Source organism: Protopterus annectens, chromosome 8.part0 (assembly GCF_019279795.1).
Source record: "Protopterus annectens isolate FY-2018-M chromosome 8.part0, PAN1.0, whole genome shotgun sequence".
Lineage (NCBI taxonomy): Eukaryota > Metazoa > Chordata > Ceratodontiformes > Protopteridae > Protopterus > Protopterus annectens.
Genome location: NC_056741.1, coordinates 1,319,247,643 through 1,319,269,847, shown reverse-complemented (window position 1 = coordinate 1,319,269,847; position 22,205 = coordinate 1,319,247,643). Strand labels below are relative to the sequence as shown.

The 22,205-nt window shown below is 44.4% G+C and overlaps 1 protein-coding gene across 1 annotated transcript in view; it reads right to left on the bottom strand.

Moving 5' to 3' along the window:
• The window catches only part of CHEK1 (checkpoint kinase 1), a 416,400-nt gene that overhangs the window by 235,002 nt on the left and 159,193 nt on the right, over positions 1–22,205 (bottom strand). Inside the window, exons 6-7 of the mRNA XM_044080846.1 lie at positions 8,701–8,889; positions 7,468–7,572 (exon numbers count right to left, since the gene is read on the bottom strand). Coding sequence (XP_043936781.1) covers positions 7,468–7,572; positions 8,701–8,889 — 294 coding nt within the window. The remainder of the gene's footprint in view (positions 1–7,467; positions 7,573–8,700; positions 8,890–22,205) is intronic.

Here is a 22,205-nt window from a genome sequence, read left to right as displayed (position 1 = left end):
GATCACAGAAGACAGCCATCTAGATAAAGTTACCTTGGAAACTGGAAGGCCTTTCCTGTTCTCTGCATAGGATAGAAACAGTTGATCAGATTTCCTAAAAATTTTAGTTTTGTCCAGATAATATCTGAGCTGGCGGAGAACATCAAGACAATGTAACTTTTGTTCCGCTCTATCAGAATAATTCGGGAAAAACACTGGAAGATCAATGGATTGATTTAGGTTCGTCTGCGATGCCACTTTTGGTAAGAAAGACAGATTAGTCCTTAGAGATACCCTATCTTTGTGGAATATTAAATATGGAGGACGAATGCAGAGAGCATGAAGCTCAGATACTCTCCTGGCAGAGGTAATGGCGACTAGAAAAAGTGTCTTCCAAGAAAGCAATTTCAAAGAACAGGCAGCTGCAGGTTCAAAAGGGGGAAGAATCAAGGATGTTAAAATTAAATTTAGATCCCACTGTGGTGGGGGGTCTCTAATCGGAGGTTTCGGTAAAAAGATACCTCGAAGGAATGCCTTTCAAAGTTTATGTGACATAATGTTGTGGTCCAAAAGGCCTATATGAAAATTTGAAATGGCTGCCAGTTGAACTTTCACTGTGGAAGAAGAGGATCCTGAATGAAACATCTCAGCTAGGAAGTCCAATACCGAATGAATTGGAGCAATACAGGGGTCTATGTTCCTAGCTTTTGCCCAGAAAGAGAAATGTCGCCATTTACTAGTGTAAATCTTTCTGGTAGAAGATTTTAGGGAAGCTACTATGATATCCCGGACAGGATTAGAAATCATAGGAAGCCTGGCTAAGGATGGAAGTGGAGCAACCAAGCAGTGAGGTTGAGAGAAGGTATGGATTGGTGCAGTTGACCCGACTGGTGGGTCAGAAGATCTGGAACTGGGTCCAGATGCCATGGCTGTACCAAGAGATAATGATGTAGGAACGGAAACCATATCTGTCGAGGCCAATAAGGGGCAATGAGAATCAACTTGGCTCTCAAAGCGGTTGCTTTCTGAATTAGCTGAGGTATCAGCGGAAAAGGGGGAAAAGCATAAAGAAGTTCCCGGGGCCAATCTTGGGTTAGAGCGTCTCTGGGGGGATGGCCTGGAAGGGGGAAGAGAGAGAAGAAGTCTGGGCATTTGCTGTTTTGAGGTGTAGCGAAAAGGTCGCAGCAAGGAAGGCCCCACTTCTGAAAAATCTCTTCCGTCACTGATTGTTTGAGAGACCACTCGTGAGGCATGAGAATAGCTCTGCTCAATCTGTCCGCTATGATGTTGGATTTCCCGGGGATGTGCGTTGCTATCAGAAACTGGTGAGAAGAGATTGCCCATTGGCAAAGTCTGAGAGCCTCTCGACACAGTGAATAGGACTTGGTTCTGCCCTGTTTGTTTATATACCACACTGTGGACATATTGTCCGTTTGGATTGCAATAGTTCCCAGGGGAAGAGAGTCGTTGAGGGCTTGCAACGTTAAAAGCACCACAAAAACAAAAGAACTCTGGAACGGTGCTGTTATGTATCCAAAAATTTAATAAAACTCTGCCGTAAAAAACATACAAACTTCTGAGAGCGCTTTCGGGTGTTAACCCTTCATCAGACTGATGAAGGGTTAACACCCGAAAGCGCTTACCTCTCAGAAGTTTGTATGTTTTTTATGGCAGAGTTTTATTAAATTTTTGGATACATAACAGCACCGTTCCAGAGTTCTTTTGTTTTTGTGGCTTCTTAATCGTTGTTCTCTGGTTGGGGTATCAGCACCAAGCATTTGTTTTTTGGATTTACTAACGTTAAAAGCACCGCTCTCATCTCCAGGACATTTATGTGCAGATGGTACTCGAAAGGTTGCCAAGTGCCATGGACCATTCTGCCCTGATAATGCCCCCCCCCCACCCGATCAGGGAGGCGTCCGATGTAACCGTGGCAACCGGGGCAAGAGGAACAAAAGGTCTGCCTTGATGGACTTGAGGGGACGATATCCACCAAGTCAGATGTCTTTTGCAAGTTGGAGTTACTATGATCTCGTGACGCATGGGAAGTTGTTGAAAAGACCATTGGGTGAATAGCATCCATTGTAGAAGACGCATGCAAAAGCGGGCAAGGGGAAGAAGTGTTATGGCGGCCGCCATAAGACCTAATACCTTCAGAGCAAATCTGGCCTGAATTTTGTTGCTGAGAAGAATCACCTGGATGTGTCTTTGAATGTTCAAGATCCTTTGGTCTGTTAACTTTGCTGAAAGTTGTACGGTGTCCAATCTTGCGCCTATAAAAGTAATAGATTGACAAGGCGACAAGGCAGATTTTTCGAAATTTATAGAAATTCCTAGCCCTCTGCAAATGTGAATGGTGTAATCTCTGGCTTGGAGAAGCTGATGCCTGGTGGTGGCAGTGAGGAGCCAGTCGTATAGATATGGAAACACCTGGAATCCTTGACGTCTCAGGTGAGCCGTAACCACTGCCATACATTTGGTGAACACTCTGGGGGCTGTAGTGAGTCCAAAGGGCAGGGCTCTGAATTGGAAGTGACTGGTCCCCAGCCGAAAGCGGAGAAATCTTCTGGAGCGTCTGTGAATTTTTATGTGATAGTACGCATCTTGAAGATCTATCGAGCACATCCAATTGTCCTTGCCCAGAAAGGGCATAATGGACTGAAGCGTGACCATCCGGAATCTTGATTTCTTTACAAACTTGTTCAGTTTGCTCAGATCTAATATTGGTCTCCAGTCCCCTGTCTTTTTTGGAACTAAAAAGAACCTTGAGTAGATTCCGGATCCTATTTGGTCTGCTGGGACTGGCTGGATGGCTCTTTTTACTAGCAGTTTTGATATTTCTAGTACTGCTAGTTCCCTTAGACCGGGTGGAACATCTTCAAGGGTTCCCTTTTGTTGAATTGGGGTTTGAATAAAGGGAATTTTGTAACCCTCGGATATAATCGACTGTACCCATTTGTCTTGAGAAAGGGAAAGCCAGGCTATTGGGTACAGCGATAATTTTCCCCCGACTGCCTCCGAAGGCAATCGGGCAACATCTCAGGGATGCTGGAAGGGTTTGTCAGAAAGAGGCTCTCTGCTACCCGGATTCTGTGGACCCCCTCTGCCCCTAGGGCGGCGTCTATTATTGTTACCCCCTCTGCCTCTGGGGGTAAACTGACTTAGTGCGTCAGGCGTGACTCCTTGAGATTTGCGGAACCACATTTTCCCTCCCTTCTGTCCTTTGGGGTAAGGTCTTGAAGGGGTGGAGAAACGGACTCCTACGGCAGAAAGAGTCTTGCCATCTTGTTCGCATCTAGTCAAAGTGTCTTTCACTTGAGGTCCGAACAAGGTCGAACCATCAAAGGGGGAGTTTGTGAAGGACGCCTTAAAGGGGTCTGCAAAATTACAAAGCCGCATCCAGGACTGACGCCTTAAAGCCACTCCTGTGCCTGCGGCCCTACTCGCTCCATCGGCTGCATAAGAAATGAGCCGCATGGAGGAGTTAACAATGGAGTTAAGGATTCCTAGCTGTGAGCTAATCTTATCCTGAGACCAGCAGCTGACGGATCCTGTAAAACTTCTCCCAACTCTTTAAGAACATCTCTTTGAAGGCGGGTGAAGTGGCATAAGTAGTTCAGTGATCTCATGGCAAAAGTCGCTGAAGAAAAAATCCGCTTGCCATACCTGTCCATAGTCCTAGAATCCTTGTTAGGAGGATGGACAGGTACTGAAGGATCAGCTAGTTCCTTCTTGGTGGCAGCAGCCACCACCATGGCATCAACTGGGACACCCTTTGTTAAATATGGTCTATCTAGTGGGGCCGTAATGAATTTTGAAGGCCTCCTAGGGATAGGTTCCACCGAATCTGGAGCCATCCACGCCTTCCGAGCCACTATCTCCATAAGAGGGTCGAAAGGCAGAGACACCCAGGAGGTGGAGGGTCGAGATCCGAACGCCTCCAGGTATACTGACTCGTCCTCGGAAGGATTAAGGGAGGGCCAGTTCCCCCTCTGCTTAAGGAGTTCAAGGATGTCTGAGAATGAGACATCCTCAGAGGAGGACCTTGGGGATCCCTCCGACTCATCCAGGTCAGTATCAGATGTAGTAGACTCAGGGGAGTCTAGATGTTTCCTCTTACATGTCCTCTTACGTGGGGGTTCACCTGATGGATCAGGAGAAGCCTCGGAAGAGGAAGATATTCCCAATGGTGAAACCTGAGGCGTTGGATCTCTGGGTCCGGGAGCAAGAGAGTGGGAAGAGACATCAGCAGGCACTGTAGTGGGAGGAGCTGATGGAACTGTCCTTTGACTAAGCCCACGGGCTAGTACACTCCTCATCACCTCGAAGGCTCCCCCGTCAGAGAGACCAGAAAGTTCCCGCTCCGAAGAGATAGGAACCCTAGGCCTCACCGAGAGGGAAGGCTCCGAGGCAGATGTCGGGGCCAAGCTCACCAACGCCGAAGCTCCGAGAGGGAGAACGGGGTCGGACAAGGGTCCGATGCCACTCGCTCCCTCGGGGCCGACGACAGAGACCAAACGCCCAGATCCCTCCAATGAAGGCCTCAAGGAGGAAATCGGAGCAGAGGACGACGGAGCCGAAAGGGGTGGTATCAGCTCCGAAGCTACAACGGTGACTGTTCCGAGGAGCTCCGGCTCCGAGCTCTGTAAGAGAGTCGAAGGAGGAATGTTTGGTGGATGTGAAATAGCTACCGTCTGTTGAGATGGGCTACGGAGTATTTGGGCCAATGCCTGAGACTTTAATAGTCTACTCACCACTCTCTCGAGGTCGTGATCAGACAGCCTGGACGACCGAGAAGAACGGCTCCGATGGCTCCGCTCCGAGAGCAGGGGTGATCTCGGAGCCGAACGTATCGACTCTAATGAAGGGGATCGAGATCTCTTTTTTGAGATCGATGGAGCCAACAGAGCCGAGGATACGTCGGCTCCAGCCGGAGCCAACACTGAATGTCTGGATTGGGCAGTATCGGCGCCGGATGGAGCCGATACTGAGACTGCTAAGATGGAAGGATCGGCTCCGGCCGGAGCCGATCTCGACCCTGGTGAGGGTGAACCAGAAGCTGACGGCTTGGAACTCTCAGCCGAAGACTTAACAGGTTTCGAGGGCTTCCCCGGCGCCGACTTAGTCGGGGAGCTCTCTGGCTTTAATAAGCCCCTTAATATCAACTTATTTCTTCGCTCCTGCAGGACTCCTGGGCTGAAGGCATGACAGATAGCACAAGAGTCCTGCAGGTGCAAAGGTCCCAGGCAATAAACACAAGAAGTGTGACCATCTGTCAGAGACATCTTCTGACAGCACGAGTCACACTTCTTGAAGCCTGAGACCTTAGTGTCCTTCGACATAACTGTGTCGAGGAAACACAATACACTAACACACACACACAAAAACACCCAATCCAACAATTTAAAATAAACAGGGATAACACACAGTCATACACAAACAATCCCTGACAGGAAAAAATTTAGGGAGGGGAAGGCCTAAGGCCTAAGCTAGGGAAAGGGGATAAATAACTCGAAAAAAAAGGAACACTAACAGGAATAGGGTTAAAGTAAGCGTTAAGGTTAACAAAAAACATATATATATATATATATATATATATATATATATATATATATATATATATATATATATATATATAAATTTAAAGGGGGGTAGACGAAAGTCTCAAATTTAGTCACTTACCTGGAGCTGGTAAAAGAAGGCACCTCGTTAGCGAAGCAGCAAACGAGATCTGGGTAGTCTCCGCCTTGCATCATGGGATATAGGGTTGCCTCGAGCTGGTAAAATTAGCTCTCGAGCTTAGCAAGTGCCGAGTCGGAGCCGAGGATCGGCTCCGAACCCATCCAGCAAGAATGAAGGTGAGATTGACAACTTAACATCATATCGCGGTAAACTGGGCATTTCATCACTTCTTTTAAAAATGATTCCTCAGGAAGATTTTGTAAAAACTGCTGGGAAGAGAGCAGTAACTTAGCAGAATTTGTATTCACTTGTTAACTTGTAAGTGAATTCATCATTGTGGGCCCAAGGGCAGGGATAAATGCAACATACATGGATATGTTCCTAGTAGTCAAAGAATATATGCTTTTGGGAGGTGTGAGAAAACCTGAATACTTGGAGAAAACCCACACAGAAACATGGAGAGCATGCAAACTCCATACAGTGACTGGAGATCTGGAAGAATTCTGGACCCTCTGGTATGAGGTCTTAACCACAGAGCCATCATGCTGCTCCTTAAAGAACACTAAATTCATTCTACCTATTACAACTGTAAAATGAAATTCAAAACTACAGTGTTCCTTGTCCTGCACCATAAATACATGTTTTTAAAATGTTCTGGATTATCTAAACAGTAGTAGTCAAGCTGAATTGCATTACTAACGAGTAAGAAAAAATATTAATTTCAAGAACTACAAATCTGGGTTCTGCTGGCAAGCAACTTGGGCACAGTGTGTGCTCGGTAGTTTTATGCACACCCCCAAGAATCATTAATACTGCATAGTTTGAAGATGACACCATTCAGAACCACTTATATTTCAAGTAGGCAGAGCCAAGCGGCTATACAGAATTAATATGGTAATCAAAAATGTTCAGCTTGCATCAGTAGGTGCACTTCACTTGTACATACCTTGCTGCAAGGTCAAAAGTAGGGTGTGTAGCACCCTGCTCCCCCACATCTGTGCTAGAAATACTGCATCACTTGGGAAGTGAGGAAATTAAACACCTCTATACAAACACTACCATAAGAAAAAAAACAGGGGCTTATTTCAACTATTCATGTAACAATACTGATAGCATACATACATACATGCAATAATACTTTAAAAAAGGATATTGTACGCATCTGCAGTGAGAAATACACTTAACGCCCTTTCACCTGAAACTAACAGACTGAAAAGGCATCTAATAAAAGCCCATCACACTCCCACTGCAGGGGGCTTCACCACTTGTACACCCAATAACATAACTAACTCTAAGATCACCAGACCTTACATTTTTTTTTTTTTATCAAATGCTCGTTTGGATTACTACTCTTGACTTGACCTTCATGTACCTCTATTATTCAATGACAAGAACAGTACCTTAAAGTACCCACACCATGAGCTCACATTTCATTAATCAATACTTACATGCTGGATGGTCAAGCAAAGCATAACACACAACTACATGCATACATAAACTTAAAAGCTAGAATTTTAGAATTTGTAAAACTCCACCAAACTGTAGAAGTACAACTAGACATCAAATAGCAAAGTGTTTTTATATGAGCACAATGCCTGTATCGTAATCTCAAAGCAAGCACAAAGATTTTTCTAGCACATTTCCAGATCATTAACATTCTTGGGTGTTTTACCAAACAGTCGGTTTTACTTATAGATGGATGCCAACACTCAGCCAGGTAAGAATTGTGCATAACACAATGCAGTAAACATTTAAGTATAAGATTAGAGATGTTCAATTAGAGGACACTGCTGAAAGACATGTTACCCAGAGGCAATGTATCGATCTTCTTCCATGGTGTCAGGAAGGACTTCTTCTCTAACCAATCACTGTACTCGTGGCAGCTCTCAGTGGGTTGGTCCCAAGGCAGCTCTATAAATAAAGTGCAGCATTGAGAATCAAATTAGGTACATGGGATATTTCGCTTAAAATCTAGATACCCTACTTTACTAAAGATACTGAAGCATTAGACATCACAGTACATCAAGAAACCGCTGAAACAAAAGAAACCCTGCACACAAAGTGCAAACATTTGACTGCTGATGGTATATGGAAATGAGATGTTAAAAAATTGACAGTTCACACTTGCAATAAAGTAAGTGTGGATGTTTTCAGTTATCACTGTGTAAACAGCACCAGGCTACACTCCAAAGGCAAGCACCGATTCATGAACACCATGCATGTACAGCCTCAAACATATATGGATTCCGCCTCCATGCTACCCATAAAATTAGATGAGAAAACATGGTTGAGAATCAAGAAAGTCTGAGAATTTAGACATATGAGCATCAGGAATGACACTATAACCAATTTTAAACTGCCACAAGAGAAATTACAACTCTTTAGTTTATGAAAAACAACACTGCATACTACCAAACTGGCAGAGGGATGATACTGTACGCAACAGCATGCAGCTTGGGAATGATAGAGGCACAGTAAGGATGCTGAATGCAGCACCTGCTCTGTATTTGTATCTCAAGTGAGGCTTGTAGATGCTAACATATGCAAACTTTAGTGCTTACAGACAGAAGAGTCTGACACTTATGCATACTTTGGTGGAAGCATAAGAAACCTCTGCAGGCGCTGAATGCCAGGAAATGAAGCACACCCAATGGCCTGTAGCATAAAAATGACCATGTCTACAGAATTAACAGAGTTTTGAACACTAGAAAAAAAGTAGGACTGAAGGGGTTCACAGTGAATGAGATGCCTCTGAAGTAGAGCAGGGAAGTTATATGATAAATTACTCTTCTTAAGAAGCAGGCGTAATGGGATTTTTTTTTTCAACCAATGGCAGGGATTACCATACCTATAGAAGTACAAGGCACTCTCTCCCCAAAATATTAGACAACTTATCGCTCAACAGGCACCATTACATTTAAACAGAGTAGCTAGCACACAATGCTCTGCACAGCTAAAGAGCAAGAAACCAGCATTTTTTTTTTACATGTTGTTCTTTTACTTTGTATATAATGGGAAAAAAAACACAACTGTTCCTACCTCCTGCTAGCATGGCTGTTAAAACAATTCCACAAGACCAGACATCAACAGGTTCAGCATGGAACTCCTTTGCCTTCAACAGTTCTGGTGCAACATATGGAAGAGTTCCACACATCTTGTTCAGCAAACGTTCTCTCCCACTATGTCTGAAAACAGTTGCCAGGCCAAAGTCAGAGATTTTCAGATTATCTGTAATTGGGAAAGGAGCAAGGATTACATGATGTTACACAAATAAGTTTGGGGAGATAATGATGTCATCCTGCTTGATAAGTTTCAGTAGGTAGCACCCAAGTTCTACTGTTCGAAAATTAAATTCTAAAATACACAATTACCCAGAAACAATATCAAAAGAATGGAGCATCCACAGGAAAATAAATGTTAAGATAAATAAACTGAAACACTAACTTGCAATAAATATTTCTGTAGGAGGCCAAGTCTATCATACCCTACAAGATGTATACATTTCAACTCTGGTATCACACAGCCTTAGAGAAGAGGATAATAACTCAATCGTGTTGGAAAACAAAAAATAACACATGGCATTTACTTTGTCACAGAAATAACACTCTCCAGGAATAAGTCTTTGGATTTTTCTTTTTTAATGTGCTTATACTGACTGCCACAGATTCAACTAAATTCTGGTGCACTACGTTTAAAGATGACTAAGATGAGATCTGTAACCACCAGGATGTAGGTGGCTAATATACTACAGTCTTATCAGGACATTCAATGGCTATAGTCCCCAAAATAATTGCAGAATTTAATATTAATAAATGCTCAGTAATGCAAACAAGGTCAATTAAAAGTTATGTACTCACCATAACTAGGCATCTCTGTTGTCCATTTTCATTTTTCCTTCAAATCCGAACCCATGTGATGAGGAAGAATGAAAAGGACAACATCAGATATGATGTTTCATATCCCTGTGTCATAAACAATACCCACACAATCTGTATTCATCAGTACTGTAATCTGGAGCAATAGTAAGTTCTTATACACAATCAGTGCCCTCCATAATACATGCAGCTGTTTTTTGTTGTAAAGCACAGCTTGAGAACTAGCAAATTTAGAAAGTAAAGTATCAATTACCTTTGCACAAGATTTTTCATCCTAAACTAGTAAGAATACTAAATGATCAGAAAGCAATCCAAGGTTTTACACCAAACAAATACTTGAGAATAATGTTAGCGCGATGCCTGAACTTGCACTTTAGCAAGTACTTTTAAAAGGAAACCTATTGTAGATCAATGTGTGCATACATACTTTTAAGAAGCTATCCAAGGGCTTTCACAAGTCTATAAATACCGAGCACGTGCAAGCTACAGTGCCATTTTGTAGTAAGCAGTTGAGATGTAAGCATGTATGTATATAAGGTCTGTCTGTTAACTAGTTCGGTCGTATTTAATGATGCTGCTATCCATCCTGATGTGTTCCTATGCATTAAAGCATCTAAATGAAAACTACAGCTATTTTGTTATACGTGTTAAGAGATGAAAGAGCGATATGGTGTCAGAAGTAGCATGTCTAAAGGACAAGGAATCAGAACAGACATATCCAAGAGGCATGAAGTTGAAGGCAGCTTGGGTAAAACGTTGGGTAAAATGACTAGAGGCACTTGCTTAGAGAGCTGGGGAAATATAGATGAGCCGATCATCTCCAAAATGTGTAAACTTCACAAAACCGGTCAGAAATGAATTTCAGGTACTAAAACTTGCTCAGCACTATTTCTTTTGCATAATATGAAATGGTGCATACAGAACGCGTTAAATGACATTTGCATACACAGATATGTATGATATTGATAAAAATATTCAAATTACTATGGGAAATGTTTGAAAAAGTCCAAATTGCATAAAACTAATAAAATAAAGGGAAGCGACCGCATTTCCACATTAAGCAAAGATATCAGAGTTATCAGAAGTGTATAAAGTGTTAGCTTTACTGTAACACTGCACAAACATGCGAATTTGCAAAGGTATAGCCATCACAGGGCATGTTTCGCACAGTACAGCCATTACAGAGCATATTTCACTAAGTAAAGTAGTTTGAAGAGTTTAATGTGCATTTGGATGCTGTTACAAGCTCACAAAACTGTTTGTTCGTACATAATTACAAGGGCCACATTTTCAGTGTATTTGTATACATTTTGTGGGCATGGAAGACTGATTTCGAAAACCCAGTGCACTTATGTTTGACAGTAATATTACTGAGAACTGGAAAGTGTTTGAGTAAGAGTACACATTCATACAGGCTGCATTTTGTGATAAAGATAACCATACAAAGGCATTTATTCTACTTAATGTAGCTGGGTCAGAAGCCATAGACAAGGAATGCTCATTTGTATATGCACCAGGTATCTATACCAGAGAGGGGGGAAACCATCATACTGTTGTACAGGCTAGGTCAAGGGAGGACCCGGCGTGCTTAATAAAAGAAGTTATGTCTTACCATAACTTTCCATCTGTGTTGTTGATCTTCTTCCATTCATCACTGATGGGTCGTATCGGCCTAATACCAAGCATGCGTACATCAAAAACCTCTCAAGCTAAGCTGCTACCCACAACGCCCTTCTCCCTGTTACCTCAGATCAAGTTTGCATAAGACATATAGAAATAAAGCAGAGTCCATTTCTACGCAAAAACCCTGACACACCACAAGGACCCACGAAATCCACCAGGAGCCTTTGGTGGGGAAGGAGAGTGGGGTGTGATGAATGGAAGAAGATCAACAACACAAATGGAATGTTATGATAACACAACTTCTTTATTTGATGTTGTTAATCTTCTTTCCATTCATCACCGATGGGACAGAATCCTAAGCTACCTGAGAAACCTGGGTGGCCCTTATGGAAGAACATTCCTGAGCACCATTGAGCCAAAGGCCGCTCTTCCCCTGGAGACCATATCAAACTTGCAATGTTTGATGAAAGTGTGTGGTTTAGCCCAAATGGCTGCTGCGCAAATGTCGGCCATAGAGGCTCTGGAGTGAAAGGCTACAGAGGTTGCTATAGCTTTAGTTGAATGTGCTTTGATGTTGTGAGGTCTAGGCTGGTTTGCACATGAATATGAAAAAGAAATACAATCTCTGAGCCACTTTGATAAAGTGACTTTTGAAACCGCATATCCCATTCTTGGACCAGAGAATGAAATGAAAAGTTGGTCTGTCTTGCGGATAGATTTAGTCCTGTCTAGGTAAAAACATAGTTGCCTATGCATATCCAAGGAGTGCAGGCAGTATTCTCCTTTATTCGAATACTTCGGGAAAAACACTGGAAGCTCGACGGATTGATTCACAGAAAAATCAGAAACTATTTTGGGGAGAAAAGATGGATTAGTACGTAGAGAAACTCTGTCTTTATGAAATATTAGGTATGGTTTCTTATTTTTATTTATTTAAATTTGTTGACCGGGAGTGTCCGACTGGGTCCATTTTCAGAGGAGGCCCGGGGAGAAAAGCTCCACAGTAAAATAAACAGACTGTAGTTACATTGGATTACATAGCGATTAACAATTTAACATAGAAATTACTTACAACATATTTACAGATGAAGAACATAGTACATCAGTAGACAACTAGAATCGTTATCTGTGAAGTATTAACAATTTAACATAGAAATTACTTACAACATATTTACAGATGAAGAACATAGTACATCAGTAGACAACTAGAATTATTATCTGTGAAGTACTAACAGGCCTTAACAAATGTAACAATGAGAAGTTCCTGCTGTATAATAAGTACTAGGCTTATGAGCATCTGAGCTTGCTATCATCAAGGTAGTTAGTGGAGGTGAAAGAAAGGTAGTAGTTGGATGGGATGGATGATATTAGAGTGGGAGTTGCAAGGGCATAGCCAGCATGTTTTTAGGTGCGCTTTTAATAAAGTTTTGAAGTTGGTGCATGATGGCACGGAGGTAATTGTGGGTGGGAGTGAGTTCCATAATTTGGCTATGGCGCAAGAGAATAGTGCTTCACCAGCAGAGTTATTGGCTTTAGTGATCTGCAAGTGATTTTTGTTGCTGGATCTTAGTGGTCTGGTGGTGCGATAGGGTTGGAGTAGATTCTGGAGGGATGGGACATTTAGTGGATGGTTTACTAGTTTGTAGGCGAGTGAGAGTTGATACCACTGAAGGAGGTGAGGGAGTTCAAGCCAGTCCAGTTCAGCAAGTGAGAGACAGTGGTGACTACGGTAGGATGCCCCTGTGGTGAATTTGGCGATTTTGTTGTAGCAGGTCTCTAGCTTGTTTAGATCACATTGCCTTAGGTTGGTATATACTGGAGAGGCATAAAGTAGGGTGGAGATAAGGTGGGAATTTGCTATTGAAATCTTTGCTGCTTTGGTGAGAAATTGTTTATTTCTGTATAATGCTCCTAGTTTTTTGTGGACTTTTTATGGTCATGGATATGTGAATGTCAAATTTTAGTTTATTGTCTATTTCCACTCCTAGCAATTTTGTGTGTTAAGTTGGGTATATAGTGGTGTTGTCTTTTGCTGTGATGTTAAAATGAGAGTTGTTTTGAGTATGTTTGGTGGGTTGGAAGATGAGTAGTTTAGTTTTGTTTGAGTTGAGTATTAATTGGGCATCGGATAACCAAGTTTCAACAGAGGAAAAGGCTTCCTGTGTGACTTTTTGCAGTTTGGGTAGGGACTGGGCCGAGCAGATGATGGTTGAGTCATCTGCGTATTGGATGAGTGTGCCATGTTTGGTGGCAGAGGCTAGATTATTGGTGTAAACAGAGAAAAGTAGGGGTCCAAGGATGGATCCTTGGGGAACCCCTATGGAGACAGGTAGTTGGGGAGATGTGTCATTCTGCCACACAACGGATTGTTGGCGGTCAGACAGGTAACTCTGAAACCAGTTGGTGACTGATTGTGAGAAGGACAGGTTATTGAGGACAGAGATAAGTTGTTTGTGTGGGACCATGTCAAATGCTTTAGATAGGTCTAGGAAAGTAGCAGAGGAGAGATAGCCATTGTTTTTATGCTGAAGGATAGTGTTAGTAAAGGAGAGTAAGGCAGTGGTGGTGCTATGGTTTGGTCGGAAACCATGCTGAGTACTGGAAAGGAGGTTGTTAGTAAGGAGGTAGTGTGAGACCTGAGAGTGTATGCATCTCTCTAGTATTTTGGAGAGTGGAGAGAGAATAGCTATGGGGCGGTAATTGGTTAGTTCTGCAGAGGGTCCGCCTTTGTGGAGGGGAATTATATGTGAGACTTTCCACAATGTGGGAACGTAACTTTCTGACAGAGATCGGTTAATCAAGATGGATACTGGGTAGGCCAGAGCATCAGCTGCGATTTGTAGGTATTCACTTGGGAGGTTGTCTGCTGCTAATTTGGTGGCTTTAAGTTTAGTTAAGAGTTTTTTTATGTTGGAGGTAGGTACAGGAGAAAAGAGAAGGCAGTGGGGAGATTACTGGTTGAAGGTGTGGGTTGGAGGGGAGGGGGTTGTGTTGTTTAGCTAGTGATAGTATGGTTTGGGTGAAGTGTGTTGAATGAGGTAGCAATATTTTCTGAGGAGTGAGGGATGTTAGGAGGAGGGGTACTGACTTTACCTGGGTGGAGGATGGAGTTTATGGAGGACCAGAATTGTTTGGGGTTGTGTTGTGAGGAGTCTAGTGCAGACTGGTAGTATTGGAATTTGTCCCGTTTTATTAGCTTTTTGACTCTATTGTGTAGTTCTAGGAATTTCTGTCTAGCTGCGGGGGTTCTGGTTTTGCGCCAGTGCTCCCAGGCTTTATCCCTGTTTTTCATTTCTGACTTAGTGGTTTTCTGTAGCCATGGGGAGGGTTGTGCTTTGGTTCTGGAAAATCTTATGGGGGCATGGTAATTAAGGATGTTCAGGAAGGTAGTATTGAACAATTCAACTGCGTCATCTAGACTGAGGTACTTTAGAGCATGCCAGTTACATTCTTTGAGGGATGAGATGAATGCGAGTGGGTTCAAGTTTATTTTTTTATGTATTTGACGATAGATGACAGGTTTAGCTTGGTACAGGTATTTTTGAGTAGGAATGTTGGGGAGTGATCACTGAGGCTATCTGATAAGCAGCCTGTTATATATGACTGGGGGTTCTTACTGACTAGTATCCAATCCAGGGTAGTGTGCTTGCTGGAGTTTTTATTTATCCTTGTTGGTGACTGGACTAGTTGGGTGAAGCCATGAAGGTGTACATGATGGGTTGGATTGTTGCCAGAACAGGATTGCCAGTCAATATTGAAATCACCTAAGATGATAGTTTCTTGGGGGAGATGGTGGGTAGACCAGCTGAGGAGGTTTTCTAGTGGAGGGATGTTTTGGCCAGGTGGGAAGTAGCATCCAATTATGTTGATGGTTTTGTTTTGGTTAATTTTGAGGTTGGTATATATTATTTCTTCATTGCCTATTTGTGGAGCTGATGATTTTAAGATCTGGATGTTTAGATGCTGTTTAAATATTATAGCTACACCATCTCCTTTTTTGTTTAGCCGGTCTACTCTTAGTATGCCGTAACCTGTAGGGAGTATTTGCTCACTAGTAATGTGAGGTTTTAGCCAGGTTTCTGTCAGGACATCAGGTTTCTTGATGCATAAGGCCTGTAATTCTGAGATCCGTCTAGCTGAAGTGAGAGCTACCAAAAAGAGAGATTTCCATGAGAGAAATTTGAGATCACGTTTTGCAGCAGGCTCAAAGGGGGGTTGTGACAGTGACTGCAGTACTAGGGACAGATTCCACGTCTTTAAAAGGGATGCCCAATTGGAGGTCTGCTGTGAAACACTCCTTTGAGAAAGGTTTTGCAAAGGCAAATGGACATAATTGGAGTGCCCTCTAATCCGTTATGGAAATTGCTGCTAAATGGACTCATATGGTAGAGGCTGATGCTCCGTTTTCAAAGAACTCGGATAGATATTGAAGGATGACAGAGACCGGAGCTAAGAAGGGATCTAGCATCCATTCTTTAGACCATAGAGAAAACCTTTTCCATTTATCTGTATAAAGTTTTCTGGTGGATGGTTTATGGGAGGCCATTATAATATCGCGAACAGGTGAGGAAAGGGCTTCCTGCCTGGCGACTAACGGAAGAGGAGAAACCAAGCTGTCAGCTTGAGACTGGACAGATTTGGGTGAGTCAATCCTTGGGGGTGAGAAATCAAGTCTGGACGAGTGTCCAGGATCCATGGAGGCTGCAACAGATGAGGCCGGAGGAAGGGAAACCACACTTGACGAGGTCAGAATGGGGCAATGAGGATCACCTTGCATCTCAACCGAATAGCTTTCTTTAAGAATAGAGGTATCAAGGGAATAGGAGGATAGGCGTAGAGGAGACCTGTGGGCCAATCATGAGTCGAAGCATCTCTCGGGGACTCCCTCTCTGGGGGAAAGAGGGCAAAGTAGCTGCTGCATTTGTTGTTCGTAGGGGAGGCGAAGAGGTCGCAGCAGGGCTGGCCCCATTAGCTGAAAACTTCTGCCGTCACTTTGGGATTGAGAAAGCACTCGTGTGAAAGGAGAATGCATCTGCTCAATCTGTCCGCAATCACATTGAAACTCCCTGGGATGTGCGCTGCTATTAGGAAGTGGTCAGAAGCGATCACCCAGTGCCAAATTCTCATGGCCTCTCGACACAGGGGGTAGGATTTGGTTCTTTCTTGTTTGTTGATGTAACAGACTACAGACATATTGTCTGACTGAATTGTAATCGTTCCAGGGGGAAGAAGTGGCTGTAATGCCTGCAACGCTAACAGCACCGCTCTTAACTCCAGAACACTGATATGCAGGTTGGCCTCCAAGCTCGACCACGTGCCTTGGACCATCTTTCCCTGAAAATGCCCCCCCATCCTATCAGGGAAGTGTCCGTGGTCACAGTGGCATTGGGTTGAGGGGGCTGAAAGGGGCGACACCAACGTTCTGCATCTCGCTTCATCCACCAAAGGAGATCTTGCTTGCAAGTGTTGGTTATGAGCACCTGCGAGTTTAGGGGGTGAAAATTTGCAAACCACTGGGACAACAGGAGCCATTGTAACAGTCTCATGTGCAACCTTGCCAGAGGAACTACTGGAATGGCTGCAGCCATGGATCCCAGAGTATCACACGCACTTGCAGTCTTAAGCTCTGAAGCCTGTGCGCTGGTAAAGAACCAGACAGGATCGAGTATTGAAAACTGCCCCTATAAATTCCAGCTGTTGGGTAGGTTTTAAGTTGGATTTCTCCCAGTGTACAGTGATTCCCAGGGACTCTGCTAGTGAAAGGGTGTATCGGAGGGCCATAGTCAGAAGACGCTTGGTGGGGGCAGAGAGGAGCCAATCGTCCAAATATGGAAACACCTGGAATCCAAGTCTCAGATGAGCCGTCACCACTGCTAGACATTTCGTGAACACTCTGGGGGGGCCATCGAGAGACCGAATAGCAGGGCTCGGAACTGGTAATGATTGGCTCCTAGCCGGAAGCGAAGGAGACTCCTGCAGTGTTTTTCCATTTTGATGTGGTAATACGCATCCCGGAGGTCTATCGAGCACATCCAAACATCCTCCCTTAAAAAAAGGGAGAATGGATTGGAATAGTGACCATGCGGAACTTGGTTTGCACAACTGATTTAAGTGGCTGAGATCCAGGCTGGGTCTCCAGTCCCCGGTCTTTTTTAGCACTAAAAAGAATCTTCAGTAAAACCCGGATCCGCATTGGTCTGGAGGGGCTGGGTTGGATGACTTTTTTTTTGACACAGCTTTGTTCTCTCTGAAGCCGCTTCTTCCCTTTGATTGGGTGGAACATCAGGAAGGTTTTTTTGTAGGTTTTGGACAGGAGGTTAGAGGGATGTAGTAGCCTCTGGAAATTATTCTCTGCACCCATTGATCGTTTGTAATAGAGAGACAGGCAGTTTGGAGCAGAGAAAAATGAGCCCTGACTGCTTCCAGAGGAAAGCAATCGGGCAATGCTTCAGGAATGTTGATAAGATTGCCCAGAGAAGGAATCTCTGGAGTCTTGGTTTCGCGGACCCCCTCTGCCCCTAAAGGGGTTTCTTCCACCATTGTAACCTCCTCTGCCTCTTTGGGAATCCTTGCCACGTGCATCTCGGAAAGTACCTGGAGATTTCTTGTGCCAGATTTAACCACTCCTCTGGTTCCTGGAAAAGGAACGCTGAGGCTTGGAAAAAACGTAGGCCATCGGCAGACAGAGTCTTTCTGTCTTGCTTGCATCTGGCTAGCGTGTCCTTCACTTTAGAACCAAATAAGGAAGATGGTTTAATAGGGGCGTTCAAAAAGGAGGACTTGAAGGAGTCTGTGAAGTCGCAGATGCGCATCCAGGCATGACGCCTCATAACTATGCCTGCACCCACAGCTCTGGCTGCCCCTTCGGTTGCGTGGGAGAGCAACCTCATGAACGATTTGGAAATAGATTCAAGGATGGCAAGTTGAGAGGCAACCTTGTCCCGTGCCTCATCAGAAACTTGACCTGCAAGGGATCCAGAAAGCTCAGTAATAAGACCTCTTTGGAGCATCGTGAAGTGTGCCAAGTAGTTCAGGGACCTGACAGCAAAGGTCGCTGAAGCAAAGACTCACTTTCCCAACCTGTCCACAGCTCGAGACTCTCTGTTGGGTGGGTGAAAGTAGGACTTTCTTCCCCTAGATCTTTTTTAGTGGCCACCGCCACCACCATAGCGTCAACTGGTAAACCTTTAGACAAGTGTGGATGCTCTTCTGTGGGAGAAAGAATCTTATCAGGTCTCCGGGGAATGGTTTCAATAGAGTCAGGATTCCGCCAAGCACGCTGCATGACTAGCTGGATTAACTCATCGGCAGCTGGGGTCACCCAAGAGGTAGAAGGCCGGGAGCAAAAAGCCTGCAGGAACATGGATTCCTCCAAGGAGGGGTTGGAGGGCTACCAGCCACCCCTCTGTTTTAAAACTTCCAGGATGTCTCCAAAGGAGACATTATCCAGGGGTGACCGTGGGGACCCCTCCCCATCATTGTAGTCAGTGTCTTCTATCAAAGACTCTTCAGGAGAGTCTATGTGCCTCCTCTTGCATGGCTTCTTCTGAGGAGGTTCCTCAGTGGGAACATCTAAGGAAGACTCAGAAGGGTGGGTACCCTGAACTGGTATTTCCTGAGGCTTCTCCACCTGGTGTCCCAGGGAGGTGGCTTGTGGTAGCTGTAGTGCAGAGGGAGCAGGATGAAGTTCCGAGATCAGAGGGACACTTCCCGAAGCAAGCACCCTCTCCATCACCCGGAAAGCAGGCCCACTCAAGGAGGAGTGGAAGCCCAGAACAGAGAAGGGCAGCCTCAGAGCCGGGATCACACCCCGCTCCGCAGACTAGCTCCCAGAGAAGGAGCCTCAAGCAGGATCGAGGCAGGCGCTATCCCCGGATCACAGGACAGAACCAATAAAACACTTGGAACTGAGCCCAGAACCAAGGACCCCCCCCCCCCAACCATGAGTCTGAGGAAGGGACGGTTCCGTCAGAACCGAGAACCAAAGGGATGGCCCTGAAGCCTCAGTATCAAGTTCGGATAGACTCCTGGTGGACCTTGTGGATATTCCTGAAGGAGAGTCGGGTCAATCCAAAAAACGGCTACACATTTGACCCAGGAATGAAGCCAAAGAGGGAGAGTATCGGGTCAGTGGTGTCTGAGCTAATGGAATCCGTAGTCTCTAATTTAATTTGGAAGCAGGAAGCAAAGGAGTCAATGGTACAGTAAAAGGGCTCGGTGCCGATGGGGCACTGAGTCGATGTCATCAATTCCAGAGAAGTTGCAGAGGTCAGCAATGCTTTCGATGTAGTGGAAGGCAAGGTTGATGCCATAGCTGGAGGAGTTGGTGCCAAAGGTGGTGCCAACATTCAATATAGTACAGTTGTGTACACTTACCATAAATGTAGATGTTCAAGTGTATTCACTGTTGCAGTCATTACATTTGGGTAATCCTGCTGGCAGGTTGCCCTCAGCCAGCCTGAATTCCAAAGTCCTGGGTCCTGTCTCGGCCGCTGTCACCCCCTCCTTGACGTCAGGTCGTCAGGGGTATAAAAGATGTGGCAGACACCATTTTCTTTAGTTTTTCTTGCTCCAGATGTCAGGTGCCCCCTAAAAGGGTAGCCAAAATGTATATATATATATATATATATATATATATATATATATATATATATATATATATATATATACCACATATATATATCAAGAAAAAAAAGATAGGTTCCATCAGAAGAAAGGGGGATGGTGGGTGGGTAACCTGGACTGCAACAGTGAATACACTTGAACATCTACATTTATGGTAAGTGCACACAACTGTACTATGTTCTTCATGTTTCACTGTTGCAGTCATTACATTTGGGTAGAGTCCCAAAGCTATGGATGGGAGGCTGGAGCTAAACAGCATTAGGAACGGCTATGAGGCCCTGCAGAACTGCAGTGGCAAAGCTTGCCCTGGATTTAGAGTAGAGTGGCAGATGACAGTGCTTTGTAAAGGTGTGCACTTAACTCCAAGTGATAGCCTCTAAAATGTCCTTGGTTGGTACTCCCCTGAGAAAGGCTACTGAAGTGGCTGCAGCTCTGGTTGAATGTGGCCTAATACCCTTAGGCACTGGCTTGCCATGGTGTAAGTAGCAGAAAGTAATGCAGTGGCCTATCCACTTTGAAATAGTCTGCTTTGAGATAGCCTTTCCTTGTGATCCTGCAGCATATGCCACTAGTAATTGCTCTGTCTTTCTGAAAACTTTGGTTCTGTCCAAGCAGAATCTAAGCTGTCTGTGTACGTCCAAAGAATGCAGAATTCTCTCCCCCTTGTTCTGTGGCTTTGGATAAAAATCTGGCAGATGAATAGTTTGGTTAAGAGCCACACTGGAAACCACCTTAGGCATAACTGTTGGGTTTGTCCTCAGAGAGACCCTGTCTGGATAAAAAATGATAAAAGGTTCCACAGCCATGAGTGCCTGTAGCTCTGAAACCTGTCTTGCAGAAGTTATTGCTAGGAGCAGACCTGTTTTCCAAGATAAAAATTAGAAGTTATGTACTCACCATAACGTTCCATCTGAGTAGGTGTATTCATTTGTCTGCAACCTGTGGGTTATGGATCCGATATCGGATCCGAACCGGCATGGTTTTCCAGCTATGGATCAGAGCTCTCAGCTCCTCCCCTCACCCATAATGCCCTGCTCTCCCTACATGACCTCAGATCGAGTTTGCCAACAATAGAAATACCCTAAAAAGGGTAACACATAATATGCAGGAAACTGACAAGGCCAGGGGGATAGGAGGGCGGGATGGTTGCAGACAAATGAATACACCTACTCAGATGGAATGTTATGGTGAGTACATAACTTCTAAATCTGAAGTAGGAGATTCATTTGTCTGCAACCTGTGGGACAGAGTCCCCAGCTACCTGAATCTTGGGCCATCATGGAAGGATATTCGAGCACCGCGGAGCCAAAGGATGCTCTACCTCTAGATGTAATATCCAACTTGTAGTGGGAGATAAAGGTATGAGATGAAGCCCAAGTGGCTGCTGAACAAATATCATCCAGAGGAATCCTAGCTTTAAAGGCCGCTGAAGTAGACACTGACCGGGTTGAATGGGCATGTACTCCCTCCGGTGTGGGCCTTCCAGAAGCTTGATAAGCCAATAAGATGCACTGCGAAATCCAGCGTGATAAGGAGACTTTGGAAATTGGTTTACCCAAATTAAATTTAGCAAAGGAAATAAACAACTGGTCGGATTGCCTATGACCAGCTGTCCTGTTTAGATAAAATCTAAGTTGCCTGTGAACATCTAAGGAGTGTAGCTTGTATTCACCTTTGTTTTGATATTTAGGAAAGAAAACAGGGAGGTTAATGGACTGATTAATATTTGCTTCAGAAGCTACCTTAGGAAGAAAGGACGGGTTGGTCCTGAGGTATACACGGTCCAGATGAAAGACCAAGTAAGGAGGCTTGACGGATAAGGCTTGAAGTTCTGAAACTCTCTTGGCCGAGGTAATGGCTACTAAAAAGGCCGTCTTGAAAGACAAAAATTTCAGATCTACCGTAGCCGCAGGTTCGAAGGGGCGGTCAAGGCCTGAAGGACCAAAGAAAGGTCCCAAGGAGGAACCACTTGCTTTACAGGGGGCCTGAGGAGAAAGGTACCTTTTAGGAAGATCTTACACAATTTGGCAGACATCAGTGGACTGGAGTCCTGACCAATATGATAGTGAGAAATTGCCGCAAGTTGCACTTTGACCGTGGAACTGCTGGCACCATCATTAAAAAGAGTGGTTAGAAAGTCAAGCACCAGAGGAAGGGGAACTGTGAAGGGGTCTAGACCTTACCGCTCCGCCCAAATGGAGAATCGGTTCCACTTACTGCGGTAAACTTTCCTGGTAGATGGTTTATGAGCCGCCACCAGGATGGCCTTAACTGGAGACGAAATACCGGGAGTCCTGATCAGGAGTGGAACTGGAGCAGCCAAGCAGTCAGCTTCAGGTTGTCCAGATTCGGGGTTGATAGGTGGGATGGGTGAGATATCAGATCCGGAATGGGATCTAGAATCCAAGGAGGATTCACTGA